The sequence below is a fragment of the Mus pahari genome, chromosome 12 (assembly GCF_900095145.1).
Source record: "Mus pahari chromosome 12, PAHARI_EIJ_v1.1, whole genome shotgun sequence".
NCBI lineage: Eukaryota > Metazoa > Chordata > Mammalia > Rodentia > Muridae > Mus > Mus pahari.
Window position 1 is genome coordinate 38,794,215 of NC_034601.1, and position 24,504 is coordinate 38,818,718.

The window sequence follows — 24,504 nt, forward strand, 5'->3', positions numbered from 1 at the left end:
TCATTCATTTGTTCATCCATACATTCTATGCCAGCTATTTTGTTGGGCACTAGGTTCATCAGAAATATTTCTTACCCTCCTGGAATTTTGTAAATGAAAGATAGGTATGATGGCTGATATTGTCAACCTGCTAGAATCTGGACTTGTCTAGGAGATAAGCCTCTGGGCCTTCCTGTGAGGGAGTGTCCCAATCAGATTAATTGAGCAAGTGAGACCCACCCTGGATACAGGTGGTACCATTCTATGGGCTGGGGTCCCTAACTGTATAAGCTGGAGAAAACTTGCTGCTTCCTGACCATGAGTGCCATGTGACAAGCCACCTCGAGTGCCCAACACCAGGACTTCCTCACCATCACAGACTGTGAGCCAAAATAAAGTCGTTCTCCTTCAAGTTGCTTTTGTTGGATTTTAAAGCAGCAACAAGAAAAATAACTACTACAGTTCAGGAACACAGTCCCCGTGGTAGGGAAGGCCCAGGATGGGAGCAGGTTGACTAGTGATGGAGAAGCAGAGAAAGGGGAGTCATTGTGCTCAGTCACTTCCCCCCCCCCTCCCTTCAATTACAGGATCCAGCTCATGGATGGAATGGTGTGACCCACATTCAGACACACCCAGAGGTGTGTCTCCTAGGAGATGCCAAATCCAATCAAGTTGACAGTGAAGATACAAAGACAAGTAAGATGATGGCCAAAGTGTAAAGATGTAAGAAGAGCTGCTGTACAGCTGAGGGGGAAGGTATGGAGAAGCGTTATCAGGAGTGATTTCCCTGAATAAATAATCTTTAAAAAAGAATCCAAAGATCAATAAAGAGGTGACAGAATTATGATGGACCAGGATGTGCACAGGCCCCATGGTAGAAAAACACACAGCACATTTGAGAGCTAAAAGACTGGGCATGGTGGCACACACCTTTAATCCCAGTGCTCAGGAGGCAGAGGCAGACAGATCTCTATGAGCTTGAGCCTCACATACTGAGTTCCAGGCCAGCCAGGGATATATAAAGAGACCTCACCTTTATTGTCAACTTGACACAATCTAGAATTCCCTAGAAGTGTCTCAATGAGAGACGGTTGAGATTGATTAGCTGTGGGCATGTCTTAGGAGACCATCTTGATTACACTGATTACGGTGAGAAGACTAGACCACTGTGGGTAACACTGTTCTCTGGGTTTCAGTTCTAGCCTGTGTAAGGATAGAGAAAGAATACCGAGCACAAGCCAGCATGCACTCGTTCCTCTTGTTCCTGATTACAGATGCGATGTAACCAGCTCTCTCCCTCTGACAGACTACAACCTAGTGCTGTGAGCTGAAATAACCCTTTCTTCTCTAAGCTGATTTGGTCAGGGCATTTTGTTAACTTTTCCGTTTTTCAGGAAACAAAGACAACTGGTCTAGTTTGCTTTCTGCCATTGCAATAAACACTTTGATCCCAAGAAACTTGAAAGAAGAGGAAAGGGTTTATTTGGTGTACACTTCCACATCACAGTCTGTCATCTGTGAGGAAAGTCATAGCAGGAACTGGTGCAGAAACCCCACGGAAGAACGCTGTTTACTGGCTTGGTTCCCACTTGCTCAGTTTGGTTTCTTTTTTTTTTTTTTTTTTTTTTTTAATTATAGGTAAGTACACTGTAGCTGTCTTCAGACACTCCAGAAGAGGGAGTCAGATCTTGTTACAGATGGTTATGAGCCACCATGTGTTTGCTGGGATTTGAACTCCGGACCTTTGGAAGAGCAGTCGGGTGCTCTTACCCACTGAGCCATCTCACCAGCCCCTCAGTTTGGTTTCTTATACAACCCAGGACCAACTGTCTAGGGTCAGAACCGCCCACAGTGAGCTAAGCCCTTACACATTACTCATGAATCGGGAAAACGCCCCACTGACATGCTCACAGGCCAGGTGACGGTGACAATTCTTCAGTTAAGGGTCTCTCTTCCCAGATGACTCGCGTGTATGTCAAGTTGCTAAAAACTAACCAACGCAGCCATCATGCCTCTAAGATTAAGCTCTCACTTCCTTGCCTAATGCAAACCAGAGCTCACGTACAAGATATGAAGAACTTCTGTGACGTGACTCTGTTAACTGCTACCCTTTAAAACGGCATAAAGTAATTGTTTATTTTAAAATAAAAGTTGTCAGGCATGGGTGGTGCATACCTTTAATCCCAACTCAGGAGGCGGGCAGATCTCTGTGAGTTTGAGGCTCAGCCTGTGAGTTCCAGGACAGTCAGAGGTAGATTAAAGAGACCCTGTCTCAAAACGGCACAAAACAAAAAAGTTGACTAAGCCTCAAAATATTTTGCCTTAGTTGTGTTAAATTCCAAGCACTGAACAAGGTAGTCAGTCTTTCACAATGCTCCCTTCAGGGGAAAAAAAAAAAAAGCTGAGATGCCACCAAATAAAAGCTGTTAATAAATAAGCAAGCAGAGTAGGCGTCCCTTTCACTATTATGTATGTCCCAAGCAGACGGAGTTAAAGGTCGCCTTCAGGTGTCATGAAATCTTTATCTCATTGAAACATTTTATCACCCAATGCTTCTCACACTTCAGAGATGCCTGATTGGCTGAGAAGAGAGTGCTAGCCCCTCCCCAGAGCTCTGACTACATAAGTCTGGGGCAAGGTTAAGGTGACTGTCACAAGCTGTGAGATGGTGCCTGCCTTGCCAGATCATAGATCACCCTGCACTATTTTATAATAATGATATTGAAAGAGAGCACACACCTGGAATATCTTAACAGAAGAATATTTGATATATGCTGATGGACATTTCAGTAATTTTAAAATGTGGCTTCCTTAAAATGAGGGCTATCAGAATAAATGTAGACCACAGTAAAAATGCTTAAAATTGTGGCAAAGAAAAATAAATACATCTAAAAGATAGCAAAGGCACTGTATCACACATAAAAGGTAGAGCATTTTCTTTTAAAAGAGGTTATGGATTTTTTGTGCTCCCAACTTTGTTATTTATAAATGAGTATCTACTATAAAAATAATTGCCACTTCAGGAGGTAATGTTCTACCTGATCAGTTATATTAAGAACCTGATTCACCTAGAATGAAATAAGAAAATAATACTTATCAAAAATCATTGTTACAGACTTTGTAACTTCACAATGGCTTACCAGAAAGCTATAGTAAAACTCAAGAAATTAACCAAGCTCCTTGGGTCACTTTGACACATCTTGCTTTATTCAATTTTGTAGCAATAACATGATAAATTATGGCACAATTAAATGGCTCTGATGTCTATAAGGATTTCTTTTCATAATCACAAAATAAATGATACAGTATAAAGCAGGAAGAGAATCCAGGAGCAAATCAATACAATATACATTAAATAGTATACATGTATTTAAATAAGCAAGATGAGTCTTTGCCTTAGTAAGAACTTAGAACGTAGGCATTCTGCCCCTAAGGAAGCAAACAGGAGAATGTGCTTGTATTTTCTTGCTTTTTGTTTGCTTTGAGACAGGGTCTCACTGTGTACCTCTAACTGGCCTGAAAACTCACTCTGTAGACCAGGCTGGCCTCGAACTCCCAGAGATCTGCCTGCCTCTGCTTCCCAAGTGCTGGAATTAAAGGAGTGTACTGCAGTGCCCAGCCTTGAAAAAACTATAGTAAATAAAACAAATGTTTAAAAAAAAAAAAAAACAGTAATATCAGGAAATGCATGTCTCCAAGTATTCCACTCTATGGTAGTGACACCGGGAAGCACTGTGATGGGGGCCTCTGGAGGCAGAGGAAAGAGCCCTTACAAGACCATTTTAAAGTTTGCTTTTTTAGAGTTAGTATTTAAATGACAATGAAAAAAAACCCTCTCTTTTTGGTATTTTGTTAGCTTTTTACTTGCAACAGCTAAAAGAGTAAGTATAAATAGAAGAAGAAGAAGAAGAAGAAGAAGAAGAAGAAGAAGAAGAAGAAGAAGAAGAAGAAGAAGAAGAAGAAGAAGCCCCCCCTCATGTCCGTGGGCAGAAGGGGAGACCCTCATACCCTGGCTTCTCTCAGAGCATTTCCTTCCAATGACTTTTCAGTTCGTTTCCTGCTCCCTTGAAGGTGGTTTGAATCTTTTTAAAAGCCAAAGATGCTTCTCACCTGTTTCACAGCCCAGGGACCCAGGAGCCATCCAGGAAGATAAGAGCCTAGCTTTGCTGGGTAACTGGCAAACTACCTCTGTCATACAGATGTGAGTTTATGCTTCCTACTGATTTCAACTGACTGGCTGTTGTAGCTGTTTTCCCTAATTACTAGGTAAAGTTGAGATGGATTAAATGTGACACATGGTGAATGTCAACTTGGCTCATTTCAGGACTGGTCTTCCTGTCTCTCCCCCAACCCACCCCCGCTCCTCCCCCTCCTTTTCTTCCTTCATTTCAGACAGGTTCCAACCTAGCCAGGCTGGCCTCAAACTCACTTTGAACCTCTAATCCTCTGGCCTCCACCCCTCCAGTGCTGGAATTAAGGGCCTGTGCCACCACACCTTGTCTGCATGGTGCTGGGGATGGAACCCCTGAGGCAAGCGCTCGCCCCACTGAAGGTGTCCCCACTCAGCTGTATCTGTCCCAGTGTATCTGCAGGGCTGTCAGTTTTTGTGATCTCACAGCCACACCGTATCCTGAGTTCTGTCTTGTTTGTAGGCTTCAATTTGTTATTGTTGTTGGTTTTAGACGGGGGGTCTCTCTGTGTACCTACGATGGATGATGAACTCACTGCGGATTGTAGGCTGGCCTAAAACTTGGCATCCTCTGCCTCTAAATGCTAGATTTGCAAACCTGTATCAACATGGCTGGCTCGCATTCTAGTTTATATTTAATCAATAACAAATTGCTCCTTTTTTTTTTTTTTTTTAAATTCTCCTGCCTTTGTGGAGAGGTATTCTGAGGTGGCAAGAAAATTAGTACTGGATTACGTGTCCTCCATACAACTCTGCCCTGTCTGTAGTTCTACCTTGTTCGCCTGGATAATCAGAGCATTCAGACTGTAAGCCTTGAGCAAGAACATCACAAAACAAAAGAATCGTCTTCCAAATGATTCCTTTAAAGGGGTAAATAAATGTAAAGGTATGAATACCACTACTTAAAAAGACAAAACAGAGCAACAGTGCATTGAGCCGGTGCCCACTGGAAGGAATAGTAGTTAGACATGCGTTGACTTCTTCCCCTTGTACAAACTCCTTTAGAGATGGCAAAGACAACATTTAACCAATTAAATTCAAAACGGCTGGGCATGGGGCGGGAAGGTGCTTCAGCAAACTGAAAGATTTTACCCAGTTTTAGAAGGCAGGAAGCAGATGCCAATGAATAAGCCCTCATTTAAAACAAGTGACTAAAGAATGAAACTCCAAATACATACATGCCATTTGCATTTTAATCATCTCCCCCAAGGTCCCTTTCCCATGCCCTAGCCCCACCCCACTCAGCATTGAGGGTATGGATATGCTCCTAAAGTGTAATTTATTTTCTACAAGTAGAGTTACTGGCTCAAGTTCATTATAGATTTTAATGAATATTTCTTTGATCAAGATTAGTAAATAAAAGAGAGAAGGCTCAAATGAGTACTGAGAATAAAGAAAAGGCCACGCTAACGCAAATGCTTGGACATTTTCTAAGATGCCTCTGGCCATCCCACCACAAAAAAAAAACCAAAAAAACAAAAAACAAAAACGTGCCTGATGTCACAACTAGACAGCGCTGGGGCTAGTCAGCACTTGGACTGGGAAACTGTTTCTAAGGGATAGAGACAGCTGTAATTTTGCAGTTAATTTTGCTTGAGAAAAATTAGCTAACAATCTACAAGGGCTACATCTATCAGAGGAGGCCTTGAAATGTGGTTGTCAGCGTTGAACACCAAGCGATGCTTAATTAGCATGTACACGTTTGAGAAGGCTTTTCACCATGACAGTACCGCTTTATCCGTCTGTATGTCAGATGTGAGGCGAAACTCTCATTAGCCACGTAGGTATGGAGAGTGAGAGGTGAGGAGACCTTAGCTTTAGGTATGGAACTCGCTATTCACTAGGTCCCAGCTGTGGCTTCTTCCTCCCCCTCTTCTTCCTCCTTCTCGCTAATGACCAAGTCCAAATTTGCCAAGTCCAGATTTGATTAATTTCCAGCTCCTGTATTTCCTTTGTTATTTTTTTTATTTTATGTACATTGGTGTTTTACTTGCATGTATGTCTGTATGAGAGTGTTCAGTCCCCTGGCACTGGACAGACAGACAGTTGTAAGCTGCTATGTGGGTGTAGGGAACTCAACCCAAGTCCTCTGGAAGAGTGGCCAGCCAGTGCTCTTAACCACTGAGCCATCTCATGGTTTTGAGGAAGGGTCTTTCACTGAACCTGAAGTTCACTGATTTATCTAGGGTAGCTAGCCATGAGCTTCACTGATTGGCCTGACTCCTCACCCCCCCTCTGTCTCCTGCTGCAGGGGTCACAGGAAAGCACCCTCCACGCGTGGCTTTTATATGGGTTCTAGGATTGCTCAGGTCCTTGTGTTTGTTATCAGACACTTCACCAATGAAGCTGTCTCTCCAGCCCCTAAACTTCTGAAAGTTTAGGGAAGACTGTTATGTTACTCCTCCATAACTGCTTAATTATTTAAGAATTTATTCCTAACAATATGGACTCATAAATATTTATTTGATTCTTTGGTTCGTTATCCCAAATCGTTATTTTGTTGCTTAAGCTATTCTCACTTTGAACATCAGGCGCTGTTCCACGTGGCTGCCTGTTTCCGTTCCGTAGCCTGCCCTTGGTTCTACGCCCACAGCGCGCTCTGTCCTCCCTGGTCTCCCTGTTACCGCTCCATAAGCTTCTTCCGGGAGAGGGGTGGTGTAAGGACTCAAGACCTGAGCTCTAGACATGTTCCCTGCCACCAGAGTCTTAGCAGACAGAGATAGGAAATAGACAGGCAGAGTCAGCCCTCCATAAACATGGCTTCTACCTTCTCAGACTGAATCACAAGGGTATGTTTAAATGTTTCTTTTTTAAAATATTACCGATGCTGGGCGGTGGTGGCGCACGCCTTTAATCCCAGCACTTGGGAGGCAGAGGCAGGTGGATTTCTGAGTTCAGGGCCAGCCTGGTCTACAAAGTGAGTTCCAGGACAGCCAGGACTATACAGAGAAACCCTGTCTTGAAAACAACAACAACAAGAAAAAACAAAAACAACAACAACAACAACAAAATTACTGAACTTGCGCAAACTTTTTTTCAGCTCACGATTCCCTAAACTCGTTGTGTGAGCCATTACTAGTAATCCAGAGATGATTTAAACTACACGTAAGGATGTGCTTGGGTTCCATGTGAATGCTACACTACTTTACATAAGGGCTTAGGTGTCCAAGGACCTTGGCATCTGAGGCGACTTCCCGGATCCAATCTCCTGAAAGAGCAAAGAGCAGCTATCTGCACTGAGTCACTCATGACCAGAATGGGTTCACTCATTTATAACACAAATAGTGTCATTGTTACAACCGGGATGTCCCTGAGACCTTAGTTATTTCTAAAAATTTTATGCAGCAGAGTTCCTGCATAAAGATGCAGTCGATGAACAGTCATGTAACCACCATCAAAATACAGAAGCATTCCCACAGCCTGAAAATGATCCCTGTGCAGCCACTCTCCCCTTTATATCAGGTTCTAAATGTCTACATTAACCATGGTGACTGTACCAGTCAGGAAAGGAGATGCAAATATCTTAACTTTTTAAAAACAAACACACTCACTGAGAAATGTATAAAAGACAAAATATTAGCTAAAGACAGAAGAGCCAATTTTTCTCCCCATTTTCCTGGGTGGTTCTCCAGTGTCACAAGGAGTATACCATGAAATTAGTATCTTTTGAAATGGCAAAACTCACCAGGGGGTTGTGATAACACACCTGTAATTCTAGAGCTTAGAAAGTAGAGGCAGGGGAATAGCTCCCAGTTTGAGGCCAGCTGGTCTACATAGACAGTTGTAGGCCAGCAGGGGTACATAGACCCTGTCTCAACAAAACAGGGCAGGAATGAACAGGATACGTTTTAGACCGGTTTCTGTGGAAAGCCTTCTGTTTTAAGTGGGAGGCTAGTGAGAACATTTGTAACACATGCAAAAAAGTTGTAATTGTTTTTAACAGTGAACTCTTTGCCTTCCATCGTGACAAAAGGACAAAACTGGCTTTCCTTTCCCTCCAAATCCTTCCGTACCCACCACCACTTGTCTCTCAATTTCATACTTGAAATTTTTATTATAAAAATATATTGCTTCTGCTGGGAGTGGTGACATATGTCTGTAATCACGGCACTTGGGAGGTAACAGACCAGAGGATCAGGAGCCCAGTGTTATCCTGAGATACAATGAGTTTGAGGCCAACCTGGATACATAAGACCTGATTTCATTCCCCAGAAGCCATATACAAATCCAGATGTAGGGGTTCAATGGCTAAGAGCACTGGCGACTCTTCCAGAGGGCCCAGGTTCGATCCCAAGCATCCACATGGTGGCTCACAACTATCTGCAACTTCAGTCTTAAGGAACCTGACACCCTCTTCTGGCCTCAGAAGGCACTGCATGCACATATGTCTTCCAATACACTTGCAGGCAAAACAACTATACACACAAAAATAACAAAATTTTTAAAACCATAAAGCTGAGTGTGGTAATGTGCTTAGAATCTGCTTGGGGAAGAAGACAGGAGGATTGTAGCCAACTGGTGAGCTTCAGGTTCAGTGAGAAACCCAGTTCTACAACATAAGGTGAGCTGATCTGGAAGGCATTCAGCATTGACCCCTGGCCTCCACACACATGCACACCTACATGCCTCTGTGTGTGTGTGTGTGTGTGTGTGTGTGTGTGTGTGTGTGTGTGTGTGTGTACAAAACCAGATACACAATAAAGCATTTCTATTATAAAAATGACTAAACTTGTTACTGGAAAGCCTAGCACATATAAAATTCTTCATGAACCATAACATGAATAATGACTTATTCCTAAATTTATCCCTAGAACACTCTTATAAAATTGATCTATCAGTGCACTTGTTGAGGAGTGTACTTTTCTCAGGAGAGCTGCCATATGATGGGTATCAAATCTAAATGTTCCTTTCATAGCCTTATATAGAAGGACCAGAAGAAACCATGAGCACACATTTCTTCTTAGTAAATATGTAATATCTCCTAGGTCAGAAATCACTATTCCCCTGGTTACACGTGGCATAAGTTCATCTAACTTTAAAACAGGACACTGCTTTCCCTGTCTAGCATGAAGGCCTAAGATTTCTCTCCATGCTGCCTGTCTGTCAGGTCCATTTGTCTGCCGAGTCCTGAGTACCTGCTATCAGCTTCTCCGAGTCCGGCAGGTGTGTGAACTGCTGCCTGTATTCCTCATTCCTGTCTTTGTAGGTGGAACTCGAGATCTGAAACAATAAAAAGATTAGGTCTCGGTTTACTTACACTTGTAATCGCTTAGAAAACACATTCAAAAATGAGACTTAAAAGGCACGTTCTTTCTGTCAATCTTATGTCCTTATATGAAAGGCCCATGAACATTTCAGAAGCCATCCCTGTGACGCTTCTGGGAGCGCAGGATGGGCCGTGAAAGCGAGGAGCTGTGTCGACAGAGGAGGCTGGGCTGGTGGAGAGAAAGCAGAAAAGTTGTGTTTACAAGTAAAGGGTGGGGGGAACCCTAAAGTCATCTGAGTAGCCCGAGAGCGTGGTCCCACCTGGAACAAGCCAAGTGGCAGACTGGCCAGGGCTTTGGCAGGCAGACCTAGAAGGTAAGGAGGCCGCGGGGGCTTGACACCGTCCATGTGCTCCTACCAAACAAAGCTGCAGACATGGGGAACGGCCAGGAGACAGAGCTTGAGCTACTTCCACATTCCTGCCTGGACACACAAGAGAAGGGAAACTCTGTCGAAACTGGGTCAAGTGAGAAGAGCTTAAACTTTGGCCACACTACCTACCATACATACAGATATGTCAGTAGAAGGAAAGGCCTTTCTGGGTCTTTGTGTTTGAGCGTAACATTTAGCAGTCTTAGAGAGAAAAGAAAAGCAATAATAAATCCAGCAGGGATATCCATTCCCAGGTGTTAGAGGACAAACTCAGATTTACTCTAAGCAAGTTCTTAAACAAACAAACAAACAAACAAAATCAACAGTGGCAATCCTTTGAAAACAATTAGAAGGCAGAGATGCTAATGAGGCAGGTGGGTCGGGCAGAGAGCACGGCCTAACACGTGGGCAAAGCCTTACACAACTGTCACACGGAAAGGAAAAAGCACTCTGGCAAAGGGGAAGGCTGGAATTGCGGCTGAGGCAAACCCAGACTGGCTCACGCCACAGGCACAGGTGCAGAGGCACTCCAGTGCCTCAGAAAACAACCCATGGCTCCTAGTAATAATAAATCTCACCCTGGGTGGCGAGTTAAGACAAAAATATGGCATGCACCAGATCAAGTTCTATGGAGAATGACACGCAACAGGCAAATGGAGTACAGAAAAGCCCAGATCCTTTGGGAAATGGCAAAGCCTGCCCGACTTGCCTACTTTGAGAGTTCATTTTTCTGAATAAATTCTCTTCTTGTGCTTGCTACTATCTAACTGTCTCTGGTGAACTGTTTGTAGCAGGATGCAGGCACTTGGAACCCCGCTGGAGATAATCTCTACTCCACAGAATCACTAGCACACACGCCATTTGAATCATCCAATGGGCAGTTAAAAAAAATATATAAAGCATGGTGAGCAGCAGAGGAGAAAGAAAATCAATAGGTAATAGAAACAGTCCTTGAGGGGCCTCGGGCACTGGGTGTAAGAGCCTAAGACATCACAGAAATTATCCCCCAAATGTTCAAAGAACTAAAGAAAACCACGCTTGATGAACTTAAGGGCCTATGAGGTGACAAAGGGTCAGGGTTGTTCTGACTTCCACTGTCAACATGACAGCTCAGAGCTGAGACAAAAGCCTTAACTGAGGAATTACCCGGATCAGACTGGCCTGTGGGCCTGTCTGTGAGGGATTAGCTTGATTGTTAATTTATGCAGGAGGGCCCAGCCCTCTGTGGGCAGCACCATTCCTAGGCAGGTGGTCCTGTGGTGCTGGTCCTGTGGTGCAGAAGAAAGCTAGCCAGTGAGCAAGACAGCAAACAGTGTTCTTTCCTGGTTGCTGTTCAGTTCCTAGTGGAGTTCCTGAGCTGACGGCCTTCCATGATGAACTGTCACCTGGAAGAAGCAGCCAAATAAAGCCTTTCCTCCCTAAATTGATTATGTTCATGGTGTTTGTCACAGCAACAGAGTAACACTGGAGCAGGAGGTAAAGGTATTTGCTTCCCAGCGTGATAACCTGGCTTGGTATCCAGAAATCCAAATGGTGGAAGGAGAAAACAGACTCCCACAGGTTATGCCCTGCCCCCCCCCACACACACATGCACACACATGCACATACACACACACACACACACACGCACACATGCACANGCACACATGCACACACATGCACATACACACACACACACGCACACATGCACACACACACACACACGCACACATGCACATACACACACACATGCACACATGCTTGCTCGTACACACACACACACACACATGCACACACACACACACACACATATGCACACATGCTTGCTCGTACACAAACACATACACACACATTCTCGCACACATACAAATCTATACTTTAAAATATTTCTAATCAAAATTAAAATAATTGTCTAAAATATTTGACACACATAAATAAATGGAGAATATTTGTCAGTCCAATCATATTCTATGTATTAATGTAATCAGGTCACATAACAGAGGTTAGGATGAAACTGGGAGAAAGCAAATGTCTGGAACAATCTAAATGCCATGCTTAAAAACTCAGGACAGGAAAAAAACATTTTTTTAAGTTAAAAAAAGGTAATAAAAAAAGGGAGTAAATTATTTTTTAAATTGGAACACAAAAACAGTAAGACATATAGTTGAGAGAGAGATCATTATTTTAAAACAACCAAGTGGACAAACTTTCAGCAAGACTGATGAAGAAAAGCAAAAAGGAGACAAGATATGAATTATTGTTATTAATAATTAAACAGAAGCTAGCACTGTAGAAACTACAGATCTCAAAGGAAATAAGGGGAAATCCATATGCCTCCATACATATAAATGTATCACCTCGGAGAACACCCTGGCTTCTCAAGATATACAACTACTGTAGCTCACTCAGTATGAAACAGTTCATTTAAATTGGCCCACAACCTCCAAGGAAACTGAATTTATAATTCCAAATTTCTCCAAGACTAGATGACTTCACTGGAGAAGGCTTGAATGTTTAGAAAGTCAATTCCAATTATGCACCAGTTTTTCAAAATATTAAGTTAAAAAAGAACAAATCTCAATTCCTTGTGTAAAGCAAGAAGTATGCTAATATCAAAACTAGATAAAAAATATTATAAAGACAGAAAAACGATAGAAAAATGTGCTCTGGAATACAGATGCAAAACTTCTTAAAATGGGAACAAATACCCTTCAGCAATGTAGAAAATGAATAATACAACATGACACAGGGGCCCAGGGCTGGCTCAGTCGGCAAAAGTTAATCAATGAGATCAGCTAAAAAAAAAAAAAATAAAAATAAAAAAATCATATTTCACTTGATATAGAACTAACGTTTGAGATAACTCAATGTCTACTTGTAATTAAAATAGCCAAACAAATAAACTATCTCCAAATTGGGAATACAAAGGAAGTTCCTAAACTTGAAATAGCGCATCTACAAATGACCCGTGTTTATAAAATACGGTAATGGTGAAAAACGTGATTCACACAATAAATTGAGATTTACACTTTTTAAATCTAAATATTGGAAAGTATGCAGAACTAGAACTAAGTGTTTAGATTGAGATTTTTAGGATTTCTCAGTGAAACCATCAAGACTTGGAGCTGTCTTCCACTGTGTCGGTATAATGGTTTGAATCAGCACCTCAAATTACAAATTACAAATTACAAATTTTAGAAACTTAGGCTGCAGCCTGGAGCAGTGCCCCACCTACAACCCCAGTTCTTGAAAGGCCAAGGCGGGAGGGCCACAAGTTTGATTTTCAAGGTATCAAGGTATCCAGTGGATCCCAAGCCTGCTTCAATTATAGATAAGGTTTTACACACATGTGCATGCACGTACATAGACATACGGACACATAGATGCACACACACACTCACACACACACACACACAAAGTAATTTCCAAGGCTGGGGATACAGTTTCATGGCATATTTGCTTAGTATGCCTGACGACCTGGGTTCAATGCCCAGTATTTAACTAACTAACAAACAAACAAACAAACAAAAAACGCCCTCCCTTTTCCAGTACAATCGTCTCTGAAAGACAGTGATACTCCAGAACACTAGTACTGTTGTCATGGAAGTAAGTTAATCACAAGACAGTTGACTTTTTACAAACTAACTTGGCCTCTTTTGCTCTCCTGTCCTGCCTTGGCACAGAGTGACAGAAAGACAAGTCAAACACAAGAGAAACTCGACACTGCAGCCTCACAGACTGCAGACCCTCCAACGCTCTGGAACTGAAAGATACTTTTCCTTTTTCTTCTTTTTATAAATTAGCTTGTCCGTGGTCTCATTATAGCTATACAAAGTAAGCTAACAGATGATTTATTAGCCATGTTTTCAACCAAAAGAAATGTAATTTTCTATTAATTTTTTTTCGTACATTGTATTTTGGTCTTATTCTTTTCCCTCCCCACCTCCTTCCAGACCCTCTCCACCCCCCTACTCCCGCAACTTCATGTTCTTTCTCTTTCAAAAAACACAAACAAACCCCCCCCCCAAAAAAAGGTACCAAGACAAAATAAAAGAAGTGCACCAAAAACCATGGAGACGGTTTTTGTTTGTTTTTAAACAGGCCGCCAGACCTTAGCCCAACTGACGCCAAGATGGAAATATCACTCAGGCCATAAAACTCAGCATGAAGACAGCACCACCTAGAAAAACAGAGACAAAGGTCTAATCCATCAAAGCCCACAGTTCCGAGAATGTCTCTCAATGGACTAACCTTGCTTGTGGCTCCTGTAGCTCCTCTTCTGGCTCTCTATTCTTGTTAACTGGAGTATGTCAACCCAGGATATGGTCTGCGTGGTTAAAAGCTCACCCTGAGCAAGGCTCGGGGATACACTGGGATCCCACACACCCAGTGCAGTCAATGACTGTCTAATAAAGACTGTTTACTGCCTTAAACTCACGTCTGAGTAGACTCTGGTCGATAACCTATAAAGCCGCTTGCTCAGGCCTCCTAGCCAACGTTACTTCTCCTTCCCGTTAACTCTCTCTGGGTTCCTTCATACAGTCCTTTATTGTTTTCCTAGCTCCTATCACTACCTGACACATTTGCTTATTTACAGTCTGTCTTCCACTCTGACTGTAGCTTCTAGGGTGGTTGTGATACTACCTGATCACTTAGAACAGCAGTTCTCAACCTGTGGATTGAGACCGTTGGAAAACCTGTATTTCCAACTGTCTTAGGAATCGAGACAGTTGTTAGTTATGAAGTAGCAGTGAAAACAAATCTATGGTTGGGGGGTCACCACAACATGAGCGACTGTATTAAAGGGTCATAGCATCAGGAGGGTTGAGAGCCACTGGCTTAGAACATGATGGTATAATCAAAGACACTGAAATAAATGAGTAGGGCAATCTTCATCTTCACTCACTTGCTCTCTACGTTTACCACTGCTAACATAGTGGATCTAATGGCGTAGTCTTTAAGTTATCCTGTGAGAGGTTCACTGAACACCCCGATTCTCACATCCCTTCAGGAGCGGGAGATTCTATGCATGTTCTCTACCCTTGCTTATCCTCCATGTCCATCTTCTGAAATCCCCTTCGTTCTGTCCCCTTATGTCTGAAGCTACTCTGTTCCACCATGCTGAGGTATGTATACATTGTTCCCTTACATCTGCTGATGCTTTCTTTCATACTCTCTCTGGGGTAGAGTCTGATTTTATGCATATATATATATATATATATATATATATATATATATGTGTGTGTGTGTGTATGTATGTATGTATATATCATAGATATATTATATCTTAGATATATTATATATTATATAATATACAAATATACAATAAATGATATATTAATATTACATATTAATGTATAATAAATATATATTAATATGGTATGTTAATATATAATATATTTCATTTTTTTTCTACTTTTCTTTCTTCTGCTTCAATTTTCCATAGCCCTTGTATTTGCTGTTTTTCAAATCTGTCTGGCATTTAAAACTTTACTACCCATTTATACTTTTATCTATTCCTGTTAAATCCTTACTTGATGTTTTGGGGGGGGGTTGTTTATTTGTTTGCAGGTCTGTGTAGCAACTCTGAGGGCTTGCATGGGGTGTGAGGCAGTGCTCTTCACTGAGCTACAATCTCCCCTGATACTCCACAGCTCTATTCTACAAGGTTTGGAACCCGGGTACGTCGGCTGTCAAGTTTCCTTCTGCTTACTAATATAGTGTTACACTCAGTCCCCAAACTCTCGGGAGAAACTCACTCCCATGCCACCTAAGCCCAGTTTAGCTAGATGAGTTCCCTTGTCTTTAGTTTGGAGGTGTAGGTAGATTTCTCTCCTTGCCGACATTTCACAGCTGGTACAAGTCTTTAAGAGTCATGGCTTTTTGAAGCATTCTCGGTGGTCCTAACCCATGTAAGTTCAAGGGATGCTCTCCTATCCCATGCCAGGGCTGCCTTGGCATTACCTCACATGCCTATACTTGAGTAATCACTTCATTCTTCCTCCTAGCCTTTAAGCACTTTCTTTGTTATTGTATAATCTAAAATCCCAGATAAGCATTATGAACATGACTGTAACGGGGATGGGAAAATGGCTCAGAGGGAAAGAGTGCTGCATAAGCTCAGGTACTTTCGGAGCTCCAGCATCCATGTACAGGACGCCAGGCCCAACAGCACACATGCGTAAACCTCAGCCTTGGTTGACAGGAAAGAGAAGGGCAGATGCTGGGGTAGTCTAGCAAAACAGGGGAGCTCCAGACCCTGTCTCTAAAGTAGAGAAGGCCAGCCAGATGGCTCAGGGGTAAAGGCACCTGCCACCAAGTTCGATGATCTGAGTTTGACCCCCAGGTCCCACATAGAGCAGACTCACACAAGTTATCCTTTGACCGCACACTCCATGACATACATGCCCAAACACGTACATGTACATATATACAAAATACATGAAATGAGAGAAAGTTAAATCTGGGCTAGAAGGATGACTCAGCCGTTAAGACTCTGGCTAGTCCCCTTGAGAACCAGGGTTTGACTCCTAGTACCCTTGCAGTGGTTTACAACCCTCTACCACTCAGTTCCATGGCATCTGAAGCCTTCTTCTGTCCACCCCAGTCACTGTATGCACACGGTGCACAGTCATGAAAGCAGGCAAAGCATCCATCCATAAAATAAAAGCAAATTAGCCTCAAAAATGTAATTTAAATTTGAATACTAACATGGAGAACAGCCTAGGAAAGCCGTCCAGCACCAACCTCCGATCCACATACTGTGTACACCAACACATATATGCATACAGCAAACACACACGTGCACGTGCACACATAGAATTTACAACATTGTATTACACATCTCTTGATAGTTTTACTAAAATGTTCATTTAATTTAAACATTCCCCTCCTCCTATTGCCAAAAATACTGATTCCTTTTTTCTTATAGCTAAATCTAAAAATGTTAGCCGATACCTCCTCAACTTATAAAACAGTGCTTAACTTATATATATCATATATATAATATATACATAAACATTTTCAAATAGAATTAAATTAAAATTGATTCTGAGAGAAAACTTCTTTTAAACAGCCATCATAGTAAAATGCAGCGTAGACTTTATGGGTTTGAATAAACATGGGCTGTACTCGCCCCAGAAGACAGTGGGACTACAGGGCAGCTTTCCTCTAAACTTACCAAAGTACCTCACAAACACAGTAATTAATCCTCAGTGGCTTCCTCGGCCTCTTTTGACAAAATGTATGCTACAGCTTTAGTTAACCCTACGTGTGCCTACGCAGCAGGCCTGCAGGGAGTTTTCTCCCCACTTTTAAGCAGAACGTCATCGTAACTGCGAGTAATGTGAGCATGACCATAACTCAGCAAGAAACCACAGAACTCAGATGTCTGGCTCCTTGGACAACTAAAAATACAACTGGACTGTGACTAGAGGCTGGTTTAAAACTTTCCATAAGCTAATCGTTATTTGAATGGAGTACTTCAAAATGTGTATGCTTTATTCTTAAACGTTTTAGAACAAAAGGGTAGAAGGGCACGATTGACTTGAATTCTGAGCACTTTAAAAATTCTCCTACTCCTTCTTCTTTTTCTATTTACTTCTAAATCAAATATCTAAGATTTATATCACCCCTATTCTATGTTAGGAATTTAAAAAATCAGAGTGATTTAAGGAGAAATATATAGACTTTCATTTTAGTTACAAATTTCAGAAAAATGTAATTTGTTCACTTTTAAAATAAAATCATCAATTAAGCCAGCTAGTACGGAAATGAGTTTACACAGTTGACAAATATTTTCTAAGGGGAACTTAACTGAATATCAAAGTAAGACAGGATGGCCAGTGATCAACACCTTAGTCACAGAACTACTGCATCTAACAATCCAGTTAAGTCATCTAAACACACACAACACAAAATCCCAGAGGCCCCTTCCTACTCCCACAGTGACTAACTGCACATCACTAAGAGAGCTAACTCAACAAACAGACCTGTCACAGAGCTGTCCGCTTGGCCTCTGGGATTTTAATCCACATGGAATATATCATTATTTTAGTTGGTAAGAAAAAAAAACTCTCTTCTCTTCCTTCCGCCATGTACTTTTTACTAACAGGTAAAAGACAAAAAGTATAAATATCTATTTGCCATTAACTTTATTTTCAACTTCACTTGTTATCATTTTAGTTTCATGAGGTATAAAAGTCGACAATGAAAGTTATTTCTCATAGTCTAGGATTAAGAACTGCAATTTGTATAAGTGAATAAATACATATCTACATACATTAATATATCCCAGCTTTGATCACAAGAGTTAAGTAGAAAACCTGAAGCTATAACTCTCACCATCAGCAACTATGGAGACTTTGTCATACCAACACCCTGCATTTGAGCAGTCTTATAAGAAAGACAAATATTAGCACATCTATCTAACTGCATACCATTTGGACTGACCTATATTGTCAGACTTGGCTCAATCTCTATTTTACAAGTGATTCCACTGAAGTCAGGTGGGCTGTAGGGCACCCTAGATTACTATACAACAAAGCCACTATGGGCAGAGCAGATGCTATTTTATCCCCAGTGTTTTATTTTCAAGCTAATTCACTCAGGTGTGTCAGTCACACTGACCTCCAAGTTCACTATTGTGGAACAGCTGCCTGGATGAATTATTCTTCATTCATGCCTTTTCCTTAGTTCTTGAAACATCAGACTTTAAGAAGTCTGTGGCCTGTTTATCAGACACCTTCCAGGAGCTGTGTCACAGCTTTGGTAATGACAGCAGCTTCTCCCATAGGCAGGTAGGGTGCCAGGAAGCTTGTCCCCTGGAGACCCACAACTCTGGTTGTGCATCCCCTAGTAACCCTGTGGGACTGAAGGGTGAGATAAAAAAACGTAGATCATGGGAGGAGAAGCAGCAGGGTTCGGGGCAGGACACTTGCCAGGTGTTGGAGACACATTCATAGGACACAGAGTACACTGTGGACTGGGGGACGTGGGGGGCGGGGTGTCTAGCCTAGTGGTAGAACATTAAGTCAGCATTCAAAAGTCCATGGGTTAGACCCCTGGAATTAAGAGGAGAACACAAGGGAGGACCAGACCGCACATAACAAGGAGCTTGACAAGAAGTACAACCCTACCTGGCACTGCATCCTCGAAAGAAATTTTGGTAGTTATGATGCCACATGAAACCCGACACTTCATCTACTTTTGCTTGAGCCAACATGAACTGTGAACTATGAACAGGATCTGAGGAGAAGCTCAGGCCTAACATACACTAGGACCTTGGATTTACACCCATTACCAAAAAAAATTTTTTTTTAAATAAAAGAAACTTATTAGAGTTGTATTCTTATAGAGACAGACAAATGCCATCTTTGTAAAGTGAAAAGGGACAGAGCTCTTGGTTCCCTGACTCTGAAATGGCCCTGACATCCTTGATTTTGGTTAAATAACACATTTCCTGCCTCATGAGGACATTCCTGCTATGCTACCGGGTCTTCCTCGTGTTGAGTCTGAATTCTGTGAACTCTGCCTTTTTATTGTATTGTACTGATTTTCTGACATTATCAGAAGAAAAGAAAATCAAACAACATGGAAGAGTCCATGGTAGAAACCAGATGGTACTAAAGTAGATGGAAATAAAATTTCTTCCAGACTTCCTGAACATCATTTCTCTTGGTTATGGTACAGTTGTATGTTGTGTAATGAGTTTCTTCTATAGTGGACTATTTAATTTTTTTTTTAAAGGAGGCAATATACTGATACAGTTAACCCCATTCTTCCTATTCTCTCCAACCCCACACACACAGAAAGTTTCCAAATATACACGCTGGGGTGGTTCTGTAGAGGGTGGTTCTGTAGAGGGTGTGGGTTGATGCTTTGATCGGGAATTTGGGTGTCCACACACTAAGGTCCTTGTCCCCAATTGGTTCTTGATTGATCGATAAAGATGCTAGCAGCCAATGGCTGGGCAGAAAGAAAGAGGTGGGACTTCCGGGTTCCTGAAGGCTAGGAGACAAGAGAGGGCAGGAAGAGGAGAATTGATATACTTGGGGGAGAAATATGGAACAGACTCAGAGCTGCAGGGGAGATCTTCCAAAATGCAGGTGGAAAGAGAAAGCGGCCCACGGAAGGGCAGCCGAAAAGCATCTTGGGCAGCAGGACCACTGGGCTTTACAGAAGGTAACGGGCAACTAAGCTGAGGGCAAATTTAGAGGTGTTAAGCTAGGAATAAAGGGCATGCTAGCTGCTGGGGGCTTAGAAGAGCCCATCCACTGAGCCAATAAGGGAAGTTTTTTAAAAATGAGCTAATGTTTGTGTCTTTCATCTGCAGATAGGCAGGGTAGTAAAACTCCCGCAACATGATTCCATGAGATTATAGGAAGCTAAAGTATTCCTATCACCTAGTCATGCTGCATCAGTCTTAATGTCACGGTGCGACACTTTGCTCACCTGTCTGTGGCAATACTCCTGCAGATAAACCTCCTGAAGTGCCAGAACTGCCCATCATATGAAGGGCTAGCATGCACATCTGTGGGCGGTGCATCGTAACTGATCATGTGTGTCTGTGTTAGCACACTTTACACTGGCTGCACAATGATGACATCAGCCGACAATGCCTTCCTCGGAGCACCGGTTTACACTAAGGAGCGATTTAACTGCACAGACACTGGGCCCTTGAATTAGGCAGCCCAAGTGGCTATGCTAGCTGAGTGTTGGCTGGCATTCCTTGCTGCTTCCCAGGTATCTTCACCAAGCAGTTATTGTATCTTCAGTGATCTCATCAACTTACATAAGCCTATTAAAATATGGCAAAAGCATGCTGAGGAAACTCTAGATGAAGAGGTGGAGAATCATCATGTTCATAGCTACATCTAACAGAACTCTGGTTAATCTTGAGCAGGGTCTTTAAGGTTTGTTTCTTTGGTCTAGAATGTTCTGGTGTTTGGGTAAGTTCCACAGGTTCCTTAACTTCTGGGAAAGTCTCTCAGATTCTCACGATGTCATTCTGATCTTTAAGTTCATTCGATGTGGATGCATACAAAAATTCCTAAGACTGCGAAATTATCTTAGAGACCTAACAGAGGCAATGAAGACCTTTGATGCTTTTGACATATGCTTTGCAAATTCTAAAACATGTAAATCATCTGGACATCTTGTAAAAAAAAAAATAAGCATCTCAATCTAGTCATTAAGCCCAAGACATTGTATTTTATCCAGATCATAGACAGCGATGGTTCTGCTGCCCCCAACACCTTCAGAAGCAAGCGTCTGGGGCACACATGCCTCCCCCTTTGTTTCTTAAGTCTTATTCTGTTGCTCTTTCCTTCTATAACTGTCTTGCTTTAAATCATCCAAGAGTAACCATAGCTACTTAACCCTCAGAGCTATAAAATTTCCTCAGTTAATAATATCAACTACAAAAATAAGCTTAGACAGACTTTACACAGAGAATGAGAGATCCTGGAATACATAGCCCTAAATGGGATGTCCCCATCAAATTCTCCCCCCGCCCCTTAGAGCTCAGGGAAGCCACAGGAAGAAGGGGCAGAGAGAGTGTAAGAGGCAGAGAGGATAGAGGACACCAAGCAGACGAGGGCCTCTAAGGCAACATGAGCAAATTCATGAACCCATAGACACCAAGGCAAAAACACAGAGCCTGCATCGTGTGTCTGCATCCATGCAACATGTAGGTCCTCTGTGTGTTTATTGTGGCCTCTAGGTTAGTGTTTTTATGGGACTCCCGAGTGTGGGAACAAGTGGATTTCTGGTTCTTGTGCCTTTTCTTGGGCTCTTTTCCTTCTGTTGGTTTGTCTTGTCCAACTTCAACATGATAGTTTTTTATTTATCTTATTATATTGTATTTTGTTACATTCTATTATTACTCTTTTCTAATGAGAGTCAGAAAGGAAGTGGACTCAGCGGGCGAGGAGGTGGAGAGGGGCGGGAAGAGGGAGGGAGAACCACAATCAGGATATATTATGTAAGGGGAAAAGAAAATCTGTTTTCAACAAAAGGGGGGAAAAAACTAAGGCTCAGGAGTCTAAGGCTAGCCCTAACTGCATAGCAAATAGGAGACCAGCCTGGACTACTTAGGATGCTTCTGTCTCTCCCCCACCCCTAAAAGTTTCTAAATGATATATAGATTTTTTTCTAAGTGTCCAAGAATGATATAGTTGATACAAATGGCATGATTTTGTTTATATTATTTTAGTGTATTTCTTAGCAATAACATATTTTCCTTAGGTTATGGCTAACCAAAAATAAAACACAACCTTATGATGTGAAGTCTTTTACTACAAGGAAGTAAGAGTTTGCTAGCTGCGTAAAGAATCAGTAACAGCCATGCGCTGACTTCTTAATTATAAAGAGAATGGCAGCCTGTGTGCTAATCTTTATAGCCTGTTGATACCATGTCCTTTAATGTCTATTCTCAAGAATACAGAAGACCCAAGATGGGTTTCCCATAAACCAGTACTGGAATTACGGGTGCTGTGCTCTTTAAACCACATTTAAACCTCATTTCTAGTTGTAAGGCATGATATTTCTATCAAATACCAAAATCCTCATAGGAATTTCTGGCTTTGGAATGAGCCCATTAAAATAACAAATGTTAGCATTCACAGAGTGACAGACACGTTCTCCTGTAACACTCTACAGTCTCAGTGTGCCTACCGGGAAGTCGTCTCTTTTCATGTGGGGAAACTGGGAGGATAACAGAGTTACACTTAAAATGGATCTGAAGATCTAACTTAAAAACCCATCTTCTAGCCATTACACACTGCAGAAGCTGTGAAGCTGTGCTTGCCACAGGAACCGATTCCTTGAATGAAAATGACATAAAATAGCTTGTTTCTGAGTAGGACTCAGAAACATGGTTTATGAGATGTTAGCATCTTTCCAATACGGCTGAAAACACTAAGCACACAATCCCAATTGTACGGCAGTATTTTCACAAGGAGACAAACGGATCACTGCACTCCACCAACCAGGCAACAGCGCCTTCTAGTGGCCAAATGAAAAATAATGAGAAATGTCACTGGGTCTCGGAAGTCACATCTGAAATCTTGAAGCTAATCACAAAGGATTAAAGAAATTGTTGTAGAATTAAAGAGAATTTGTATTCAAGATACTACCCGAAAGTTCCAGTCACCGCTCCAATTATGTGTGCTCGGTCCCTGTTTTTTGGCTGATACTATATTATTCTCATCCACAACAGGACCAGGATTTTCCTCGGGCTCTTCCTGTAGCTCCGTGGCAAGACTTGAATCCCCTTCATTTACTATCTGCAAATAAACGCCAACAATTTAAGTTTCTTATCCACAGATGGCATTTTAAAAGAAAAACGTATTCTGAGTATATAAATTAGTTTTAAATTTCATTTTTAAACTTTCTTTCTATAAACACCTTAAATTATTCATTTGTGTATGTCCGTCATGTGCGCCCCGAGGATCGAACTCCTGTGGTCAGGTTTGGGGTTGGCACCTTTAACCCACTAACCCATCCTGCCAGTTCAATAAATTAACTTCTAAAGAAAAAATATTTAAACACTTAGAAGATGGAAATTAGCGGCGGAGAGATGACTCAGTTGGCAAAGCGCTTCCCGAACAGGATTGAGGACCCAGGCTTAAACTGCCCGCCCCCCACCACCCCAGCATCCACATATAAGTTGGGCACATGTCTAATGCAGACAGGGATGCAACAGGTGGACTTCTGGGGCTCAGTGGCCAGTGAATCTTGTTGAATTGGTGAGCTCTATGTTCAACAGAGACCTTTATCAAAATATAAGGTGGGGGTGACTGACAAGATACCCCACATTGACCCTTACACATATCCATACACCACAAACACATATATGCTCACAAAAGACAGGAACTAATGTTTTTGCTTCCTACCATTTGTCATTTATACATGGAGCAAACATCTTCCAACCACTACCATTTTCTAGGTAGTTGCTGGTACTAGAAATATAAAAATAGGGGGGCTGGGGAGATGGCTCAGTGGTTAAGAGCACTGACTGCTCTTCCAAAGGTCCTGAGTTCAAATCCCAGCAACCACAGGGTGGCTCACAACCATCTGTAATGAGATCTGACGCCCTCTTCTGGAGTGTCTGAAGGCAGCTACAGTGGACTCACATATAATAAATGAATAAATCTTAGGGCTAGAGCAAGCAGGGCTTGAGCGAGAAGGAAAAAAAAGACGTTTAAAAAAAAAGCAATGTAATGAGAGTATGGCCACTGGAGAAGTATCTGTAATGCCCGTATTTGGATGGAAGATGGGGAGGATGATGGATAGCAAGCATTACAAGAGATCATGACCCACCAGACTCCATGAACATCATCACTATTGCTGTTCCTTAGCCTTCGTCATAGCAAGACCGTTCCTTGGGATTACAAGGAAAAGCACACAGGGCACCAGGCAGTAGATCAAATGTGTAAGTCTACACAATTTAAGCCTGGGTTCTTAAATCCTATGAAGTAACCATGGAAGGCGCCAACCCTGGTGACACTGATTTGTGACTCTCTGGAGGGAAAGATTCACAAACCATGCTAGGGTACAGAGAAGACATGCTTCACATGAAGGACACCCACCAAAGAGGAGGGATTGACAAACCTGGATACAGCGGAAGGAACAAACAAGTCTATAATCTGACCCTGTTAGAAATACAGTATTTAGCCGGGCGGTGGTGGCACACGCCTTTAGTCCCAGCACTTGGGAGG

At 42.1% G+C, this 24,504-nt stretch overlaps 1 protein-coding gene across 3 annotated transcripts in view; it reads right to left on the bottom strand.

The window, feature by feature from the left end:
- Positions 1-24,504, bottom strand: part of Gramd1c (GRAM domain containing 1C) — a 78,009-nt gene that overhangs the window by 50,572 nt on the left and 2,933 nt on the right. For all 3 annotated transcript variants that reach the window (XM_029544708.1, XM_021210011.2, XM_029544707.1), the window contains exons 2-3: positions 22,921-23,070; positions 9,304-9,388 (exon numbers count right to left, since the gene is read on the bottom strand). In XM_029544708.1, the coding sequence (XP_029400568.1) occupies positions 9,304-9,388; positions 22,921-23,070 (235 nt within the window). The remainder of the gene's footprint in view (positions 1-9,303; positions 9,389-22,920; positions 23,071-24,504) is intronic.